Genomic DNA, 22460 nt, shown 5'->3' on the forward strand with positions numbered 1-22460 from the left:
TTGATATGTGGAACAGTGGTATCCGGATTCCGGAGTATTGGACAGTGCAACTGTCACAGTAAATGTGAAAGTTATGGTAATGTTGCCACTTTGATCATTTATGCTCCACTGCCAGGTGGTACTGAAGTGACTGCAGACTCTTGGGCTACAAATGATCACTTTAGCTGGATGAGGAAGTTATGCAAATCTCAAGCAAATGAGATGCATTCTTCCAGGTTTCTCCTGAGATGACACAGGATGGTATTTTGACTGATGATATTTTAAACAGTTCTCGGGAATAATCCCACTTTCTACTTGGTCCAGCTAGAGTTCTCATTTTTAACAAGCCCAACCCAAACTCTGAACAGCATCAGGCTATTCCACTTTATTTTGAAATTCCCCTCAGTGTTCACAGTAAATCCAACTGCTTAATCTGGATTTGCCTATAGATTTACAAAACTTGGGTGGCACTGGTAGAAAATGAAAACGGTGTGTGTTTTTGTGGGTAAGATAAGTACATTTCAAAGCCAGCTACCACCACTGACTCAATTCCAAGACAAGGTGACTGGATCAAGGCCTTGACTAATTTAAATACAAACACTACACAAAGCATAGAGGCTGAAAATCATTCCCGGCAACTTAGGTCAGAAACTTGTTTTACAGAAAAAAGTGTGCAAAACTTTAACTAATGACACGAGTTCATATGCAAAAAAACTAAATAATAAAATATGAACTTTTACTTGGTGTGCCAATAACACAAGAAAATGTTGCCTAAAGGAGGAAGAGAAGAGAATTCAGGCCACTTCCAGAAATGATCTTATGTATAGCTAGAGTTGAGGCAGGGGGTGGGGTTGTAAGTTTAAATGACCAATGTAATTTCTGTATATTACCAAACTCTTAGAAACAGCATCCCTATAGATTTGCTCACATTTGGACAACCGTCCGTTTATTCGTTTGCATGTGCAGAAGCCTCAACTTAGGACTTCAATGGGGTACTTTTTGACCGGGACAGAGGAAGTTACCTGAAACTGGAAGTCATTTTTATCAACTGTACCTAATCAGTTCCAAGAAACACTGTCCACATAGTAAGTGGCAAGGTCACTACTTTAAACATCTCCTTTCTGAAGGGTTATTCAAATAGTTCAGATCAAGGATAACTCTCCTTCCTCCCAACCTTCTGGAGATATCAAAAGTTATGGGAGTAATGCCCAATTTCCCAAAGTCTGCAGTGAGAAAAGGCCATTTGGCCAATCGTGCCCACTATCCAGAGTTCCTGTATGATGATTCTAGTATGAACTTCCCTCACACTTACCACTTGTTGATCCTCTACTTTAAGGAACCCTAAGCCCCTACCTCCCGAGAAAAAGCAGTGCTGCCAACAACTACAACCCTCATTCTGGAGGGGTCTCCCAAGACCACGGCACCAAGAACACACATTTTTAATGGTAATATTTTATCACACATTACTCTACAGAAGTGATTCACCACCATTTCTGAATTGGTAGCAATATGCAATTCCTCAATTTTACTTTTAAAAATGCTAAGAAAATGCATTGGAAATATTGTACAAAGAAAATATAAATACTGTGAACACCTAATAGATACACCCTTTAGATTTAAAATATCCAGCTGATATGACACTTGCAGCTGGCTATGCAAATCGCAACCATATTTTCACAAATCTGTTTGAAGGTTAAACTGATCGAAAGACTACAAGTAAAATGGTTAGCAGTCAATAAAAGCTGAAATAAAATTTTAAAGGCAAACCTGCCAATCCCCAAAAGTGAATTAAGATCATTACCTTTGCCATTGCTTTCAGAAGGTGTTTAACATCTGCCAATAGTTTGTTATGGCCAGTAAGCACAGTTTTAATATTATCCACCAGAGTCTGTATTGTTTCACAGACCGCTTCGATCTGTTGCTCCTTCTCAGCCTGCACTGCTCTCTGAGTCGACATATCTTGAGTCAGTTGTTTGTGAGCAGAAGAAAGCCATTCAGAACTTCCTATTGGATGTTCAAGACTGGTAGCCTGGAAGAAATAGGTGAATACTGCACTCAAGTTTGGAACTAAAAAGTTCATAATAGCAATCAAATACACAACACAGTAGCATTTATACTAGGCTACACTTCAGGAATCAGTTATTATGTTAATATATCAGTGCTACAGCTTTCAAATGCTTTTACACCTAGCATCAAGAGCTCCATTGTTGGGCATCATTCCCAACAGCAGTAGCAGATTATTTTGACACTATGCTATGAAGCTTTAATCCTAGATTCAGAAAATTTCCTGCCTGCTTGCTTTATGAAGAAGTCAATTTTATACTGTATTTATCTTGTAACTTTATATCTATTGCCAACATTAATGCTCCTAGAGCCAGTCTGCAGACTGGAATTCCAGCCCTCAAATCCCAGGAAACTCAGTCCATTATTTATTGGTTAGATCGGTTTGAATGTTGGGAGTGTGGAAAGGGCTATTCTCACCTTTCCGCTTCATTAGTGGATAAATCCTAAATCAGACCACCAATATTGGTTAGTGTACACAGCTTGAAATATATGCAAATTAATGGGAACATAGATTTAAAATTCATGTGGCCCATGAGGCAACATGGTATACATCTGTGCAGCTCAAAGATAAAAAGCTTGGGAACCCCTCTTCTAGAACACAAGAACGTTTACCATACGCTGAATTAATTCCAAAGTTTAGATCAGACCAAGCCTCTTTTCTCTCTGCATTCTGCCCAAAAACATCCTCACCACATGAGAAAAGCAAAGCTGAGTTATATCGTTCAATTCAGTCATACCTCTTATAATATCTTAAATGAGTCAGAGACTCTTTGTTCTCTTGTTACTCAGCTGTCCCTTTTAAAAACAAAATACTCCACAAACTGCTTCATTTCAGTACTGATTCAGAACTTTCAGTATGGTCTTCCTCATTCTAGCAATGCATTTTATCTTCCTTGTACAAATGGATAGGCAACACAAATTGTACAACAATACTATTTTTAGATGTTGAAGTCCTGTGACCTTCCCCAGCTCACAAAGTACACAAGACCTTGTTTTCAAATTACACATTCATTCTTTGGCAGAAGAGGCTGAACCAATACAAGGCAAATAAATCCCCAGGATCAACCAGCTTCAAGCACTCAAAGCCACTTTTATACCAGCACTTGTTCAGGTCGAATTACAGGAGGCAGACATCCTTGAGTGGCTCCTGACATCTACATTACTAATTCCAGCTCACTTATGCCAGCAGCATAACTGCAGACCCAATTTTGCCATCAGGAAAAGGAGCTGGATTTAAAGAGACAGTTCACTGAAGCTAATCTCTCAGAATCCAATTTAAAAACGCATGTAGAAAAATGGTTTAAATCAGAGATTGAAGGGATAACATTTAATCTTGACTATTTTCAGCTTTAAAAGCAGTTTGCATTTATGTAGCACATTTAAATGTAGAAAAATGTAAAGGAAGAAAGGAACAAATGCTAACAAAAGGAACATATTTTCAACTTGTCGTCCAGGCATAAATCTGGTGTTGCGGATCAATCGCCAGTTACAGAAACCACCCAACTTGAAATCGATGGTTTTAATAGAAACATAGAAAAAATAGGAGTAGGCCATTCGGCCCTTCGAGCCTGCTCCGTCATTCAATATGATCATGGCTGATCCTCTATCAATACCATATTCCCGCTCTCCCCATACCCCTTGATGCCTTGTGTCTAGACATCTATCTATCTCCTTCTTAAATATATTCAGTGACTTGGCCTCCACAGCCTTCTGTGGTAGAGAATTCCACAGGTTCACCACCCTCAGTGAAGAAATTTCTCCTTATCTCAGTCTTAAATGTCCTACCCCGTATCCTGAGACTGTGACCTCTTGTTCTAGATCCCCTGGCCAAGGGAAACATCCTCCCTGCATCCAGTCTGTCTAGCCCTGTCAGAATTTTATACCTTTCAATGAGATCCCCTCTCATTCTTCTAAACTCTAGTGAATACAGACCTAGTTGACCCGATCTCTCCTCATATGACAGTCCTGCCATCCCAGGAATCAGTCTACATCCCCTCTTAGGCAAGGAGACCAAAACTGCACACAGTACTCCAGGTGTGGTCTCACCAAGGCCCTGTATAACTGTAATAAGACATCCTTGCTCCTGTACACAAACCCTCCTGCAATGAAGGCCAACATACCACATGCCGCCCCCCCAACCGCCCGCTGCACCTGCATGTCTGCTTTCAGTGAGTGTACAAGGAGACCCAGGTCCCTCTGCACACCAACATTTCCCAATCTATCACCATTTAAATAATACTCTGCCTTTCTGTTTTTCCTACCGAAGTGGATAACTTCACATTTATCCACGTTATACCGCATCTGCCATGTATTTGCCTAATCACTCAACTTGTCTAAATTGCCTTGAATCCTCTCTGCATCCTCCTCACAAGCCCACCTAGTTTCGTGTCGTCAGCAAACTTGGAAATATTACATTTGGTTCCCTCATCCAAATCATTGATATATATTGTGAATAGCTGGGGCCCAAGCACTGATCCCTGCAGTACCCCACTAGTCACCACCTGCCACCCCGAAAAAGACCCATTTATTCCTATTCTCTGTTTCCTGTCTGTTAACCAATTTTCAATCCATGCCAGTATATTACTCCCAATCCCATGTGCTTTAACTTTGCAGACTAACCTCTTATGTGGGACTTTATCAAAGGCCTTCTGAAAATCCAAATACACCACATCCACTGGTTCTCCCTTATCTATTCTACCAATTACATCCTCAAAAAACTCCAGTAGGTTTGTCAAACACGATTTCCCTTTCATAAATCCATGCTGACTTTGTCTAATCCCATTGATATTTTCTAAGTGTCCTGTTATCACATCCTTTATAATAGACTCTAGTATTTTCCCTACTACTGATGTTAAGCAAACCGGTCTGTAGTTCCCCGTTTTCTCTCTCCTTTTGTAAATAGTGGGGTTACATTTGCCACCCTCCAATCTGCAGGAACTGTTCCATAATCTATAGAATTTTGGAAGATGACAACCAATGCATCCACTATTTCCATGGCTACCTCTTTTAGTACTCTGGGATGCAGATTATCAGGCTCTGGGGATTTATCGGCTTTCAGCCCCATTAATTTCTCCAGCACTATTTCATTACTAATACTAATTTCTTTTAATTCCTCCTTTCTCACTCGACCCTTGGGCCTAGAAATTGGGTATCGCCCCGCTTGAGGCGTTAGAACTGGCGCTGCGCAAAGTTTATAGCCAGACGAAACTTATCGCCGCCTGGCGCGATATTGGGTTGCATCGCCCCCAAAGGGGATTGAGGCGCGAATTCAGACATTGCACGGGCCTCCTAAGGCGCAAAACTTCCGGCGCTACCCAATATCGGCGCGGACGGGCGCAGCGGTGATCTCAATTACCGATAACTACAAGACTTCCAGGCGCCGGCTGGCTCTTAAAGGGGTGGGTCAGTCAGCCTCAGCTTCCACACTCAACGCCCTGTAGGCCTCAGAATCGGCGCTCTTCCTTCTCTGGCGCAAAAAACTTGGTCAGGATGGAGAAGGTGAGACAGAGAGCAGAGCGCTTCAGCACTGAGGCTCTGGAGGAGTTGGTGTCCGCAGTGGATCGCCGTCGAGATGTTCTGTATCCTGACAATGGCATGAGGCCGAATCAAAAGGATTACCGCCGAGCTTGGAGGGATGTTTCTCAGAGGGTCAACTCCAGCAGCATGGCGACCAGGAGCCCTGTTCAGTGCAGGAAGAAATTCAACGACCTCACTCGGGTCGTTAGGGTGAGTGTTGTTTATGCAAACTTCTGATTCCCTCCATCTGCACCTGGCTTCGCGCACCCTGTTGCCATGATGCCCCAATGGTCATCTGTCAGCAAGCACCCATGGCCCTTTCTGGGCACACACATGCACATTTGACTCAAGGCATCATGTAAGGGCTCTTGCACCATGGGGGGCATGAGATGATCTCTCAAGGCATCATGTAAGGGCTCTTGCACCATGGGGGGCATGAGATGATCTCTCAAGGCATCATGTAACAGAGCTTCCCCTTCTTTCCCCTGCAGTCCAAGCTGGCGACGATCCGATCCGAAGGACCAGCGTCGAACCGGTGGCGGACCTCCACAAGTGGTCACTCTCACGGATCTCGAGGAGAGAGTGTACCAGATTCTTGAAGGACGTCTGAGTGGCCCTGTTACCACTGCAGCTGCCGACCCCCTTCTCGACAGCGAGGGTAAGGCTCTCACCTTTTTCAGCTGTCTCCTTCCACTTGGTTCCCCCCGCCAGCATGCTTTCTCAGTGTGCAGCCATGTCAGAGCCTTGCCGCCAACCTGACTTTTGCTAAAGCCACTCTTCCACCTCCCTGCTTTCAGATGCTGCATCACCAACTTGGGATCTGCGCCCTGAAGCTGCCAGTGCCAGTGCCTCCGGAGGAGTGTATCAGGAGGAAGCCGGAGCATCCGTTCCAACTTCAGGGGAGCGTACACATCTGCAGACTGGGGATAGTAGTTCCCTGGAGGGGAGGGGGGGCTCTGCTGATGAGCCAGTTGCCAGAACAAGCGGCATGCAGCAGCGCAGGGGGAGGGGGGGTAGGCAAGTTCGGCCACCGGCTCCCCGGAGGGCAAGGCAGGGAGTGATGACTGCTGCACAGAGTGCAGAGGAGGTGCGTAGCCTTGCTAAAATGAGCACCCAGGCCCGGCTCAGGCACACTGAGCTGATGGCTGCAGTGGGGAGGATGCCTCAGTCGATAGAAACACTGGCAAAGAGTGTGTTGGACTTTGGAGCAGCAATGGAGAGGACTGTCCAGGGCGTCGGGGCAGCAATGGAGAGGACTGTCCGGGGCTTCGAGGCTGCTATGGAGAGGACTGTCCAGGGCTTCGAGGCTGCTATGGAGAGGACTGTTCAGAGCCTCGGACAATCCCTGGAAAGGTCTGTCCAGGGCTTGTCCGAGGCAGTGGAATGGACTGCTCCGGCCTTGTCCGAAGCAATGGAAAGAACTGTCCAGGGCTTCTCCGAAGCACTGGCACCTGCCACACAGGTCCTCACTGCTGCCACGCAGTCACTTGCTGGCCTCGTCCACACCCAGATTGAGGCAACGCGAACTCACTGCAGCCACCCTATCTGCATCAACTAGGATCACCCCGGGCCCTTCCAGTACCATACAAGGCCAGGAATCAGTGGAGCAGGCGATTGCGGCGGTTGAGCCGAACCGGTCCCCTCAGAGAGCCAGTGTGTCGTCCGACCATGGTGCAGGTGTCCTCTCTCGGCAGGTGACCATTGCTCATGCCACCGCTGGTACGTCTGCAGTGCAGCTGCCACCACCTGCAGGGCACACTGCTTCCAGCCATGCTCAGATCAAGCAGCCTGCGTCCGCACCCTCCAAGACCAGAGGTCGGCCAGGCCGTCCCTCAGGGGCTTCTGCGCTTCCACACAGTCAGCAGGCGTCCCCCAGCCTTGACCCAGTCACTGGGGTTCAATTACGTAGGAGCAGCAGAGAGGGAAGGGGCCGACCGCGAAAGAGAAGTTGTTCTCCATCAAGGGGCCAGCAGTAGAGGGAGGTGCAGAGACGTTTCTTTGGCCAAATTCAAGGACTCCCTCACCTGTTGGGATTGTTGGAAATGGTTTGTTTAGTTTTGCGGCTTTGCCGAAGAGTTAACTGTTATTTTGTTAGTTATGGTTTCTGTTGACATGACGTTGTTATGCTGGAAGGACTTTTGTGACAATAAAGAGAAGTTTTAATTTGCAATGGTACACGTAACTATTTAGACATGCTGGCCTTCAGAGCCTTTCAAAGATCCGAAGTGCGCAGGACGAATGACACCCATCATTCCGCCAGAGGGGCCTGGAACCGAGTCCTGATGAGCCTCTGACGGATGACCCTTCCACTTTCAGGAGCCCTCCCATCTTCCTCCTCCTCCTCCTCCTCTGCTGGACGTTGAGGACAGCTGGCACTGGCTGGGTGCGTCGAATCGTCAAGTTGTGGAGCATGCAGCAGACGACGACGATGTGACCCACTTGCTCCGGCGAGTACTGCAGGGCTCCCCCCGAATGGTCCAGACAGCGGAAACGCTGTTTGAGCACACCAATAGTGTGTTCTACAATGTTCCTGGTCGCCTGATGGCTGCTATTGTACAGCTCTTCTGCTGGGGTGGTGGCCAAACGGAGTGGTGTCATGAGCCATGGGCAGAGAGGATAGCCCTTGTCCCCAAGAAGCCAGCCTCGTGGGCGAGCCGGCCCCTCAAAAAGGTCACAAACGGAAGTCTGCCGCAGGATGAAGGCATCGTGGCTGCTCCCTGGGAATTGGGCGTTGACTGCCATGATCATTTGGCGGTGGTCACAGACCAGCTGCACATTGAGGGAGTGGAACCCCTTGCGGTTGCGGAAGTCCTCAGGATTGAGCAATGGCGCCCGCAAAGCCACGTGTGTGCAATCAATCGCCCCCTGCACCACAGGGAAGTCCGCAATAGCAGTGAAGCCCTGCGCGCGCTCCGCCTGCTTCTCCAGGCTCAGAGGGAAGTTGATGAATTGACGCCTTCGTCTATAAAGGGCAGCTGTAACTTGCCGGATGCAACAATGGATTGCAAACTGAGAGATATTCGCAATGCCCCTAGTGGCTGCCTGAAAGGATCCGGTGGCATAGAAATTGAGGGCAACAGTCACTTTAACGGACACCGACAGAGAGGTCCTGCACCGTAGACGCGGCTGCAGATCCTGAGCAAGCAGGTGGCACAGCTCAGTTACAACCTCCTTCCCGAATCGGAGCCTTCGCACACACTGCTCCTCCGACATTGCAAGGTATGAGACCTGCTGCCTGAATACCCTCGCAGCGTACCCTCGGATTGGCCGACCTCCATTGCCCCTCCTCCTTCTGGCCAATCCCGGCCCTCTCTCCCGCCGTCTCTCTGCCCCTTCACAGTGTCCGGCCATGAGGGCGTTGCCATCCAAAGCAGCTCCCATTCCGATGCCAGTCGGTCAAAACGCTGTTAGGTGTAGCGCTCCAACTGCTCCGGACAGGTTTGAAGGTCCCAAGTATTCTAAGACTAAATTCCAAAAAATCTGCTCCACAGTAGCTCACCAACTCTCTCCAGCAACGATCACAATGAACAGGCCAAGTGGCTGCAGCTTTTATACTAGAGCTGACCCCTTTAAATAGCGCCCCCCGACTACGAGAAGGGCCTGGTAGCGTTCCATCGAACTGTCACTAACAGCGCTAGGCGCAAAAGGTTCCGGGCGCCACTGAATATCCGGGGTGCCAAAAAGGCGTTGCACACTGAAATGACGTCATGATCTGCCTGCGCCTGTGGGCGCGCGCAAAGAGTTAGCGCCGGCGCTAAAAGAATACTCAATATGGGAGGTGGCACTATATTCACTGCGCCCGCCCGAACATTGGGTAACGCCCCAATTCTCGGGCTCTTTAGGTGCTAATCGCTGGCGCTACCAACCGAATTTCTAGGCCTTGGTTCTCTAGCATTTCTGGGAAGTTATTTGTGTCCTCTTCCATGAAGACAGAACCACAGTATTTGTTTAATTGCTCTGCCATTTCCTTGGTCCCCATTATAAAATCTCCAGTTTTTGACTGTAAGGGACCTACATTTGTCTTCACTAATCTATTTCTTGATAATGGCAACTGATCTACAATGCGAGTTGTATGCCTAGGAGGCAAGTTAAAAATCTACCCCATTAAGTTTAGAGTTTAAAGCTTGGATAAGCATTTCAGCAGTCGTGAGGGGTGGAACAGAGAAGACGTTCAATGTTTCAAAGGTAGAAGCAAGCAGTCTTGGTGACAGATAGGGTATCAGGTTTGAAGTTTAGCTCTGGGCGGAACAGGATGCTGTGGTTGCGCAGTCTGGTTCCGCTGGAGTAAGCAGCCAGGGAGGAGATAGAATCAGTGGTAAGACAGTAGAGCATTTAGAGGAACCAAAGCCAATGGCTTCAGTCTTTAAAAAACAATTCTATCATGGGATGTGGGCGTCGCTGGCAAGGCCAGCATTTATTGGCCAATCCTAATTGCCCTCGAGAAGGTGGCGGTGAGCCACTGCAGTCCGCGTGAAGAAGATACTCCCAAATTCTGTTAGGGAGGGAGTTCCAGGATTTTGACCCAGCGATGATGAAGGATTGGTGATATACTTCCAAGTCAGGATGGTGTGTGACTTGGAAGGGAACTTGGAGGTGGTGGTGTTCCCATGCGCCTGCTGCCCTTGTCCTTCTAGGTGGTAGACGTTGCGGGTTTGGGAGTTGCTGCCGAAGAAGCCTTGGCGAGTTGCTGCAGTGCATCTTGTAGATGGTACAAACTGCAGCCACGGTATGCTGGTGGTGGAGGGAGTGAATGTTTAAGGTGGTGGATGGGGTGCCAATCAAGCAGGCTGCTTTGTCCTGGATGATGTCAAGCCTCTTGAGTGTTGTTGGAGCTGCACTCATCCAGGCAAGTGGAAGGTATTCCATCACACTCCTTACTTTTGCCTTGTAGATGGTGGAAAGGCTTTGGGGAGTCAGGAGGTGAGACACTCGCCGCAGAATACCTGGCCTCTGACCTGCTTTTGTTGCCACAGTATTTATGTGGCTGGTCCAGTTAAGTTTCTGGTCATTGGTGACCCCCAGGATGTTGATGGTGGGGGATTCAGCAATTGTAATGCCGTTGAATGTCAAGGGGAGGTGGTTAGACTCTCGCTTGTTGGAGATAGTCATTGCCTGGCACTTCTGTGGTGCGAATGTTACCTGCCACTTATCAGCCAAGCCTGAACATCGTCCAGGTCTCGTTGCATGCAGGCATGGACTGCTTCATTATCTGAGGAGTTGTGAATGGCGCTGAACACTGTGCAGTCATCAGCGAACATCCCCATTTCTGACTTTATGTTGGAGGGAAGGTCATTGATGAAGCAGCTGAAGATGGTTGGGCCTAGGACACTGCCCTGAGGAACTCCTGCAGCGATGTCCTGGGGCTGTGATGATTGAGCTTCAACCACCACAACCATCTTCCTTTGTGCTAGGTATGACTCCAGCCAGAGGAGAGTTTTCCCCCCGATTCCCATTGACTGCAGTTTTACTAGTCTTCTCGATGTGGAAATCTCTTCGAGCATTAGGAAGACTAAAACCATCCTTTTCACACCTATGAAAAACTTTGCAACCTTGCCACCTTGCCATCAAATACCTCCCTATTCCCTGGCTGCTAACTGATGCAGACCAGGGTGTATGTAACCTCAGCATTCCATTTGTCCAGAGCTGAACCTCATACCCCATATCCTATCCACCACCTTTGCAACATTGCCCCCAGTCTACCTTATCCGCACCTTTATCAATTTTTAGACTTACCTGGTCATTATCTGGACCCCCACCTTCCATAAACTCAACTGTCACAAGTTCTGCTACTCCACACAAAACCCCACACATCCACCATCTGCATCCTTGCTGACCTGCACTGGATCCAAGTACTCGTCTTCAGGTGTAACTTCCTCCAAGGCCTCACCCACACATCCGTCTCTAATCTTATTCTCTTTCCTTCCCTCCCCCACCCCCCCCCCACTCCATAATGTTAGCTTCCTCCACCTTTGGCAGCAGAACCTTCAGCCATCTTGACCCTAACACTATGGAACTTCCTCCCTAAACCCCTCCACATTTCTACGCCCTCTCTATTAAAAGTCCAGAGTGGCAGAAGGTGGGAAGTGCATAGAATAATGCAAAGCACAACAGAATATCTGAAGTTATAATATATTCTTTAAAAATAGCCACTTATGATAAAGGAATGTGACTACAGCTTTTGAAAGTGTTGTAAATGTGTGCTCTGTTTATTTGATGAAGTAGTGTGTTTTTTTTCTTCATCTGCTAAAATTGCAATACATGATGTACGCCAGCCCATTTAAATTCAATATTTAATTTTTTAAAAACATGGCCCATGCATACTTTCACAAACTAGCTGCTTCAGCAAGTTTCAACTGCAGTAGTTTTTCTTCAAGGGGATCTATGCAATGCATGAAAACCTTTGAAAAAGCTTCACTGAACCAAACTGATCACTTGTGACGATGCACTACTCTCCCTACACAAAGTTACTGAACAAAAGAAATTTCAATTTCAACTCACCAAACGCTTAAGCAGCCGGAGTTCAAGATCAGAGACTGAACTGCTAAACTGTGATGCAAATGAACACATCTGTTGGCACCGCTTAATTAGGTCAAACAATGCAGCATCCAAACTCAAGGCCTCTGGTGTCCTTGTTCGCAAACTTTCAAAATGAAGTATCGTGCTGCAGAGGAAAGTCACCTGAAGTAATGGAAAACAGTAACAGAATGCTAAAGAGAAAATCTTTGCATTTTACACACACACACTGGTCTAGGTTCCAAGAACAAGTTTTATTTTTAAAAAGCACAAGGTGATAGGTGGCACACATTCGGTTCTCTGGCCTTTAAATGTACACTGATGACATCCAACTCTATTTCTCCATCATCTCTCTTGATTGACTTTTCTTAGTCCATACTGTTTTTACATTAAGATCTAAGTGTCCTTTGGGAATTTTGCCCGGTACCCCAAAAACATGGCGTTGCAGAATAAGCCCAGTAGGTGAACTACTAATTGGTAGAATAGCTACCATGGGCAAAATGTTTTTCCCAAGAATGCAATGCAAGAGCCAAACAGATGTTGCATACATTTATTATCAGATTTTAACAACAGATAAGATCTCTCTGGAAGAGCAGCTGAGGATTAAAAAAGCTTACAGGAGACTTTGGTTTATCCGGAGGTTGTATGTCCAGAAACCTCGATCTACCAGCAGAAATCAGGAGCTGTTCTGTTAGGTTGTTTTTCTTCTCGTGGCTTTTTCCCCCCCCCCCCCCCAACAGTCAGGCTTTGGAAAGTCTCTCTGAAGCTGTTGCTAAGCTACAGAGACGCTTCCAAGGTATGGGCCGTGCTGACTGTTTGAAGCTGTTGCTAAACAACAGTGTTTGTTGTCAGATACAGAGATGAAAATCTCCATATGCTTCAACATTAACTTTGTATGTCTGGCAGTTTTGATAGATCGGCAACAGCTCGGTCCCGTATATAACAAAGTTTCCTGTATTTAATAATTTAGTAAACTGACAAAGGTCAATCCACTAGTTTCCAATTTTTAATAAAAGTGAAGCTTTGCAAAATGTGCGCTCAAAATGAGGGACGTCAGCGTGGGAAATAGAACAAACTTCGATTTTTCGCATACAGCGTCACAGTATTGAGAACTCACACCTTGGGTACAGTATGGGTCAGATTTAAAGCACCAGCAATGGGCATCTTTGTGGGTGGAGTAAGATTGGCAATTTGGGGCACTTTTGTGCTGTACCACTTGGAATCGGAGTTGAAAATCATTTCACGCAGGAACCAAAACATTCCATCTCATCAGTCTAGGCTGGATTCAAATTTCGAACCCAGAGATGAAAAGATAGTTTGCCAACCCACTGTGCCACTCGCTCTTCAGCTTTGAAAAAAAACTCAAAACTCAAATATTAGCTTTCAATTTTGCTGATGAGCTGTAAAAACATGTGAAGCTAAAAATAAGGAAAGAAAGCAACACCTAGGAAGAGTGTGCCTTTAAAGCACAAGAGGGACCATTAAGAAGCAACCTTGATTTAAAACACTTAAAATATCCCAATACTGTACCTTAAAATCAGTCATGACACTAGCTTATAATATTGTAGCAAATCTGTTCTTTCAGATAAATGCAATCCTTTCTTTGCCTTATTCTCCTGTCTGTATCAAAGGACAGTCAGTAGAACATGCTTTGGACTCATTGCTATACTGTTAAGTATTCTGGCTGGGGAATGAACAAGTTTTGCACGGACTCTTGGAACAAAGTTATACATACTTGGTTTGCCCGTTGACTTTCTTTCACTACCATATTCCTTCTCTCAGTGATAGTTGCCTCAAAATCTTGTAGAACAGGTGCCAAAGCAGGATTGGCTCCTCCAGCCCATTTCAAACGCTGCTCAATGCTAGCTTCCAATGCTGCCAGCTTCTCCTGTGTGGCAAAAAAATCCATTAGCTGGGCTACAATAATCGAAGTCATGATAAACTCTTGTTCACATTGCAGATGATAGAAAACCTGATTATGGGATCGTATTTCTGGCAGCTGAGAAAATTACACATTTGATGGGGAAATGGTAAGATTTTAAGCCTTCGTAATTGAAATTCAAAGTAAACAAATGAAAAAAAAAAAAACAAAAGCCATTCAATTTCTAAAATTGTGGCACCACCTCAAAATGATATCCGACAGTGGATTACTTTATTCAGTCTGTTGAGCTTTGACCCATGGCAAAATCACTCCAGTGAATTCTATCTTGCTCGCAAACTGAAGTGACAAAATCCCCATATCGTAGCGATGATGCCTCTTGCATCCCAACTGAAGTAGCTCAGTAATCTAGGCTGGTTTTTGTTGTCAAATCTGCCCCATTTATACTGCAGGGCTGATTTTGAACAGAGTATGCACGAGATAGGTTTTCCCGGAGTTGTAAATGGATTTGCAACTATGTCAGTCTAAGCGCAGGAAAAGGTCGACACTGGCCAGCAATGCTGAAGGCTCATTGCTGGCCTGTGCATATTAGCCAACAATTCAACCCATCCATGGCCAGGGCCCCAAAAAATGAAATTTGTACCTTAAGTCATTTACCTGTACTGTAGCAACAGAAACCTCTAGCTGGCTAAGTGCATGTAATTTCTTTTTCATATTAGACAGAATGCCTGAGCGAGGTGGAGGCGTAACTGTAGAAATGGGCTGAGTTCTATTTATAAGGATATCTTCATGCTGCCACTGTTGGAAGGGATGGAACATTTTAGTCACAGATAGATTTTACACACACATATGTATAGAAGACTAGCAGGGGAGCCTGGCGTTGCCAGGGCAATTTTGGGCCGCGCGGTCTCCGTGCCCCTGTCTGTCCCCCCTCTCTGTCCCTCTCCTCGTCTCCCTGTGCTGTCCTCACCCTCCCTCCCCCTCCCCTCTCCCTGCCTAGCGCCTGAGGCCTGGTGCCGTTGTGATAGCCTAGCGGTTGAGGCGCAGCCGGGCTGTCGGGCCGAGACGAACCCGAGCTGACAGCCAGCCGCTGCCGCTCCCCCGACCGCTGTGTGTGTCGGGCCGAGCGGTTGTGAGGCACAGCCCGAGTGAGCCCAACTTACCTGTCGCTCCGGCGGGGTGGGAGCGGGATCGGGAGCTGGAATGTGGGGGTTTGTTTTGGTGCTGCTGTCCCTGTGGGGATGGAAAAAATGGCGGCGAAGTTTAGGGAGACTGGAGGATTAGGACCCGCCTGTGATGCACTGATTGGTCAACCATCAGGTGAGTGAACTGTAGGACTGGTCAAGCAGCACGTCAGTCAACACTAATGACAGGTAGGATTTTTGAACCTTTTTTGTATATTGTCCTAACAATTTTTGTGTGACGACAAAGTAAATATGCCTACGAGAGTCCCCTAATGATAAGCTTTCTTTTGATATAACATATGTGTAGGTACGCTCTATAACTTTTGATTGCATAGCTGGACAGACAGCGAGAGAGTGAGCGAGAGCGAGAGCGAGAGCGAGAGCGAGAGCGAGAGCGAGAGCGAGAGAGAGAGAGAGAGAGCGAGAGCGAGAGAGCGAGAGACAGCGAGAGAGACAGCGAGAGCGAGAGAGCCAGCGAGAGCGAGAGAGCCAGCGAGAGCGAGAGAGCCAGCGAGAGCGAGAGAGCCAGCGAGAGCGAGAGAGCCAGCGAGAGCGAGAGAGCCAGCGAGAGCGAGAGAGCCAGCGAGAGCGAGAGAGCCAGCGAGAGCGAGAGAGCCAGCGAGAGCGAGAGAGCCAGCGAGAGCGAGAGAGCCAGCGAGAGCGAGAGCCAGCGAGAGCGAGAGCGAGAGAGCCAGCGAGAGCGAGAGAGCCAGCGAGAGCGAGAGAGCCAGCGAGAGCGAGAGAGCCAGCGAGAGCGAGAGAGCCAGCGAGAGCGAGAGCCAGCGAGAGCGAGAGCCAGCGAGAGCGAGAGAGCCAGCGAGAGCGAGAGAGCCAGCGAGAGCGAGAGAGCCAGAGAGCGAGAGAGCCAGCGAGAGCGAGAGAGCCAGCGAGAGCGAGAGAGCCAGCGAGAGCGAGAGAGCCAGCGAGAGCGAGAGCCAGCGAGAGCGAGAGAGCCAGCGAGAGCGAGAGAGCCAGCGAGAGCGAGAGAGCCAGCGAGAGCGCCAGCGAGAGCCAGCGTTTTTATATATATATACTACATTGTAGAGAATATTGCTGTTAATACAAAATCTCTGCTAACTAGTTTGCATCTTTATGCAACATGTTCAACAAATGTATAGAAAAATGTTTCTTTCTAATGGTTTGCACAAACAGTACATTTACAAAAGCTTTACTGTAAGGTCAAAGGAGGACAGTAGGTGGAGTAATTCTTGTTCAATGTATTCCTCTTTTTTAAAATAGTGTCAATTTTTTTAATCTTTAAAAAAAACAATTGTAACATTAATCTGGACACCTTTGCAAAGAATCTACCTCCCTGCTAGCCCACTCCGATGATGCAAGTTATAGGGAAATTGCCCAAACTGGCGATCTAACTTCAAACTGGCTTGAGGGATGCTCCAGAGCTGCCTGACATAGCATCCATGTTACAAGCAGGAATACAAATTTCCTAAGCTATTGTATAGTTTCACTGGGTCAGGTGGTTCTGGAGCAGCCAAGGAACACTCCACATTTGATGTTAGTGGAGCAGCTCAACAGAGAGGGAGACATACTTGAGCATCTCCAAGTCTGTACCAAAATTGACACTCCCTAAAAAAAAAACATAAAAAGGAGACATACCTTGAACAAAAGGTACTCCTACACTTTGCTTTCCCATTAAGCACAATTAGAGTAAGTGCAAGAGCTTACCTGAAACATTGCAATCTGTATCTGTACCCTCTGAAAACTGGTCTTACAAGATGCAATGTTCGTCTCCAACCTGCGAACCAAATCATGCTTTTTCCAAGCAGTGTCGTAAGAGCTGGCCAGAACAGTGGCTCTGTTCATAACTAATTGTGAAAATCGGCCAACCTGAATATTGTGTTCCACTGCTTTCTTACACAGGTCATCCACAGAGACCTTACTTTCAGCACCAAAGTCTTTGGCTTCCACCTGAGCAATAATGTCCACACCAAGAGCACTGATGTAACTGCAAAGAGTCAGCCCAAGTGCTTGGGTTGGGAGGCCAATCAAAAGCTGTCTTACAAAATCTGCTGTAAACGCCTTTATTGGTTTAGCCATTTGATCTTCACTGAAGCAAGAACTTCTGTACATGGATTTGACATTAACCAGTGGCACAGGACCATTCAATGAACTGGGATCGTCTAGTGGAGTAGCCCCTGGAGAATAAGACAAAATGTGCACATTATATAGATGACACAAAACAGCAGTTACAAATATATCAAATTCTCTGCCACACAGGGCAGTTGAGGCCAATTCATTAAATGTATTCAAGGAGTTGGATATATTTCTTGAGGCTAAAGGGTTTTTAAACCACTAAATTCTCACTCCACTGTTACTTACATTACTCAATTCAAATTATTCAATAATTTAATTACTGCAAAAAAAACATCAAATTATCAGTAGAGGGTAATGAAGAACACAGTTTTACCAAAAGCTTCTATGGGCAAAAGAACATAAACCATCACTCCTGTCTATAAGAAAAACAACTGAGGAAGTAGCTCAATGACAGGGCTCATACACAATGAGAAAAGGTAATCATGTAACTCAGCTTAAAGGAGGGACACCATCCTTGTAATTTATATTTGACAAGCTATTCTTTTACACACAGAGGGTAACAAAGAACCGAGAACCTTTATAAACTATTTAACTCCTTAAAAGAAAACCTGCTAACTATTACCTGATAATGTATGAGCAAAAGTGCCACAGAGTCTGAAAAATTCCTTTATGGTTTGTAGTCGTTTCAGGAAGAAGATCTCTTCCAGCACTAGCCGGTGATTGTCAGCATCGAAGAAGTTGACTTGGGTGCTGCGGGCCTCTCTAATAATATCAATTTTCCGCCATGCCAGTGGTACCTCCATCTTGTTCAACTACAACAACAACCAGCACTTAGTCTGAAATAAAGAGAAATCTACACACGACTAAAACTTTGATGGAGCTTAAATATCCTGTGTGTATGTGGAGGAAAAAGCTCAGTGTTTTTTAAAATATAATCAGCCCGAGATTCATAGAGGGACACAGAGGCCCCAAAGCCTCGCACTCGATTTAAACCGCCCGGCCCAAAGCAGCCCTGGCTGTGTGTGTGTGGGCGGGACTAATCGTTTTCATCTCAGGGATCTGGCAGCCATTGTTTCACTGCTTGCAGCTCAAACTACTCTCCTTATCCAGCTTTGAAAAAGTTAGTATCTCTTTTAAAAATAACATAACATTTACCAAAAACGTTTTATAAGTACTTTCACTTTCAAGGTATTAAAAAAGGTAGAAATGTTGCCCGGCAGCAGATTGAGAGGGGGACACAGACAGGGCCCAAAAGCCTGGGACTCTCGGGTGTGCGTCTGTCCGGCTATGCGCTCGAAAGTTATAGAGCGTACCTACGCGCGCGTTACCTCCAAAGAAAGCTTACGCTTCCGGGACGGTCGTAAGCGTATTTACTTTTCGGTCACATGAAAATTGTTCGCGCCTTATGCAAAAAACCTTCAAAATTAAACTCATTATCTGCTACTTAGCATTGATTGACTGACGTCAAGGTTCCACCAATCCTGTGCCGTCACGATTGACCAATCCTACAGTATGGTCCCCTGATGGTTGGCCAATCGGTGTGTGTGTGTGGGTGGGACTAATCGTTTTCATCTCAGGGATCTGCCAGCCATTGTTTCACTGCCATTACTTCAGCTTCCAGCTCAAACTACTTTGATCATCCAGCTTTGAAAAAGTTAGTATCTCTTTTAAAAATAACATAAGATTTACCAAAAACGTTTTATAAGTACTTTCACTTTCATCTTTCAAGGTATTAAAAAGGTAGAAATGTTGCCTGGCAGCAGATTGAGAGAGGGACACAGACAGGGCCCAAAAGCCTGGGACTCGATTTCAAATGTTGCCCGGCAGCAGATTCACAGAGGGACACAGAGGGGCCCCAAAGCCTCGCACTCGATTTAAACAGCCCTGGCAAAGCTGGGCTCCCCCCAGCTAGTATTCTTATAAAAATGGCTCAACTCACTTGTACATTCAAATATCTGCTTGTATTCAGGCTACAAGATGGACTAGGATACACACAGTTACAGTTCAGCTACATTTCAATATATACACACACACACACCCCAATATAAAAATCAATGTAAATACACAAACATAGTACCTTCTCAATTAATAAACCAAATGCACTTTCCACTTGGGCAAACATTCCATCAAAAGCTACAAGTAACATCTGGCCAGCTGACATTTTAGGTGTCTCTTCCACCGAACCATCCACAATTCTTGGCTGAATTAATTCAGTGTACTGCGCACGTAGCACTCTAAAAGAACAATTAAACAGTATGAAGAACCTGCAAAAATAAACGCGCGCATCTGTAGACAAAAAACTATACCCATGCCACATCAACTAATTTTCATCTGTATTGTGCCAAAGATTAGATAACTTATTATAGGTACCTTCTTCCTCATTTTTTGAAAAAACATCAACCTCCATACACACATCATTATCCACTTGGTGGTTGGGGGGGGGGGGGGGTGTAATTGGATGGTTGGTGTATTGGCCCGGATTTTACAGTCAACAGCAAACAAACTTTCATTGCACTTACACTTGCCCACAAAATAGTGTGGCGCCCTCTACAGGGGATCTGGGACCTGTGTGAGCGTGGCAAGCAACTGTGCATCTGCTTAACCAATCAGATTGAAGAATCCTTACTGAGGCACGCAGAGGCTAAACCAGGAAGTACAAGTTAGAATAGTTCATTCAATTTCAAATCATGCACAGAAAGCAAAATAAATAAAGATGGGATTGAGAGATAAAAAGGGACAGAGTGAAACTGTAATTAAAACAAAATTCAGTAATTAAAATCTGAAGGAATGAGACGCCACACTAGTGAAGGTTAATTTTCAGTGCTAGAGGTGTTGTTTGGCAGTAATCAAGACTTATCACGATGTTAAAAATTTACTTACACTTGAATGGCCAAGCCCTAACCTTTCCTGGCAAGTTTAGTGGGTATCTAGTAGCTAAGTACAGCAACTTCACACCCATCATGTATTTCAGTGCTGAGTCTCTGGGCGAGATACCGGTGTAGCGAAGCTTGTGGAGGAGCAGGGCAACTCAGACAGCAACTTCCTGATTTCTATGTTTAACTCCACATGTGCGGTCGCCGGAAGCTGCTGTCCAATTTACACCTCAATAACTAACTGCGAGCGCTGATAGTCTCACCGTTATTTTTAAAATGCAAAATCCAGACCATTGTCTTTTTAAAGAAACTTGCATATTTACATAACCATTTTGATAAGCTGCACATTATCCTGGACACCACACGGTTTTGGCCACAGAAGGCAGCAGAGCGACAATGCAAGCAATGGAACACAGGGAAAATTCAAACAACTGAGCAGTATCCAGTCAAAGGATTAGGTAGGAGCTATGTAGAGGTTGAACTGCTTTCAAAGAATGAAAACATTAGACCCATAAATAATCAAACCTATTTCCTCATAAAACAAACAAAAGGTTCACCAGACTAATTCGTATCAGGAGAGATTGGGCCGACTAGGCGTGTATTCACTAGAGTTTAGAAGAATGAGAGGGGATCTCATTGAAACGTATAAAATTCTGACATGGCTAGACAGACTGGATGCAGGGAGGATGTTTCCCCTGGCTAAGGGCTCTAGAACGCGGGGTCACAGTCTCAGGATACGGGGTAGGACATTTAGGACTGAGATGAGAAATTTCTTCGCTCAGAGGGTGGTGAACCTGTGGAGTTCTCTACCACAGAAGGCTGTGGAGGCAAAGTCACTGAATATATTTAAGAAGGAGATCGATAGATTTCTAGACGCAAAAGGCGTCAAGGGGTATGGGGAGAGAGCGGGAATATGATAGAGATAGAGGATCAGCCATGATCATATTGAATGGTGGAGCAGGCTCGAAGGGCCAAATGCCCTACTCCTGCTCCTATGTTTCAACTGGAAACACACAGCAAGACAGTGAGCGTCAGTGAACAGAAAATTCAGGCAGGCCCTTCTTCAGGACTGAAAAATAACTGATGAGCAAACATTTGCATAGAATCAGAAACGGGCCGGTGAGGAGAAGAAAGCAAACAAAGATATTCCAAGCAGAGCAAGTCAATTGGTGAATGACCTGTAATCTGCTTAAAAGTAGGAGAATGTTTGATGTAAAAGCTCAGTTAAGACATTCGAAAAAAAAAGCATTAAATAAATTAAAGGCATATAAAAGAAAAAAAATAACATGCAAATAGCAAAGGCAGTAAGAGGTCCTCCCGAGAGAAAACCACAGAAACCTGCATTACCAGGTCTGAAATTAAATCAGAACAAGTGAGAAAAACCACAGTGGGCCCACCAGAGAGAGAGAGAAAAACAGGTAAACAGGATGGACGCCAAGCACCCCACCCCCACCGTGTTCTGACAAAGAATCTCCAAATCAAATATCAACATGCCTCCTTGTTCTGAACACCAGCAGACCCTTCCCACATCACCAGCACTTCTGCTGTCAAGAAAAATGGAGTAGATAGCTAAGGGTTGAAGTGGAAGTTGATAGTTAGTCCAGAGAGCTCAAAGGTGCCCAGCAGTAATGGAAGTTACTGTTCCTGAAGGTTCTGTTGAGCTTGGTCGGAACAGTGCAGGAGGCCAAAAGACAGGGCGCTTTGGGATGGAAGAGAGGGTTAAAAGTACAACTTGTATTTGTATAGTGCCTCTAAGATAGTAAAACGTCCCACGGTGCTTAAAAAATAACAACCCGTAGGGACCTCGGTTAGGCTGACAGAGCAAGGTGTTCAGAAAAGCAGCCACCTAAACTGCGTTTGGTCTCGCCAACGTAGTCAATGCTATGAGCAGTGAACACAGTATACGCGACTGGAGCAAGTACACGCAAATGGCTGTCTCATATGGAAGGAGTGCTTAGGGTCCTAAACAAAGATGTGGGAGGCAGTGAATGGACAAATGGTACATCTGTGGTGCACAGGAAGGTGCTAGAGGAAGGACAGCTCAAAGTTGGGCTGGTGAAAGAGTGAATAAGAATACTGCAGAGAGAATGGTCCCTCTGGAAAGTGGCAAAAGAAGCATTTATTTAGTGACGGGATTGTGTTGTAGGTGGTGGCGGCAACGGTGGAAGACGATCTGTTTCAAGGTGCTCCAATTTCCTCCTCGTCTAACAAGAACACAATGTAGTTATAATTACAGGGGTCATTTTAAAAGTCCAACATCAACAGGAAGCCTCGCCTGCAAGGCGTATCGGAAAATTCAGCCACACGCTGCCCACAATTTTATTGACCATTAATTTTAAATGGGAATCTTTCAAGTTTCCATTATGCATTACCAGAGGGCAAGTTCCCCAAACAGCTGCA

The 22460-nt window shown here is 45.9% G+C and overlaps 1 protein-coding gene across 3 annotated transcripts in view; it reads right to left on the bottom strand.

Moving 5' to 3' along the window:
* smg1 (SMG1 nonsense mediated mRNA decay associated PI3K related kinase) overlaps positions 1-22460 on the bottom strand; it is a 177176-nt gene that overhangs the window by 24962 nt on the left and 129754 nt on the right. For all 3 annotated transcript variants that reach the window (XM_086000818.1, XM_086000817.1, XM_086000819.1), the window contains exons 52-58: positions 19265-19421; positions 17810-17999; positions 16819-17288; positions 14609-14749; positions 13808-13960; positions 12058-12237; positions 1781-2008 (exon numbers count right to left, since the gene is read on the bottom strand). In XM_086000818.1, coding sequence (XP_085856944.1) covers positions 1781-2008; positions 12058-12237; positions 13808-13960; positions 14609-14749; positions 16819-17288; positions 17810-17999; positions 19265-19421 — 1519 coding nt within the window. The remainder of the gene's footprint in view (positions 1-1780; positions 2009-12057; positions 12238-13807; positions 13961-14608; positions 14750-16818; positions 17289-17809; positions 18000-19264; positions 19422-22460) is intronic.

Source organism: Somniosus microcephalus, chromosome 11, assembly GCF_052327205.1.
Source record: "Somniosus microcephalus isolate GS21.2 chromosome 11, FLI_Smic_1.0, whole genome shotgun sequence".
Taxonomy (NCBI): Eukaryota; Metazoa; Chordata; class Chondrichthyes; order Squaliformes; family Somniosidae; genus Somniosus; species Somniosus microcephalus.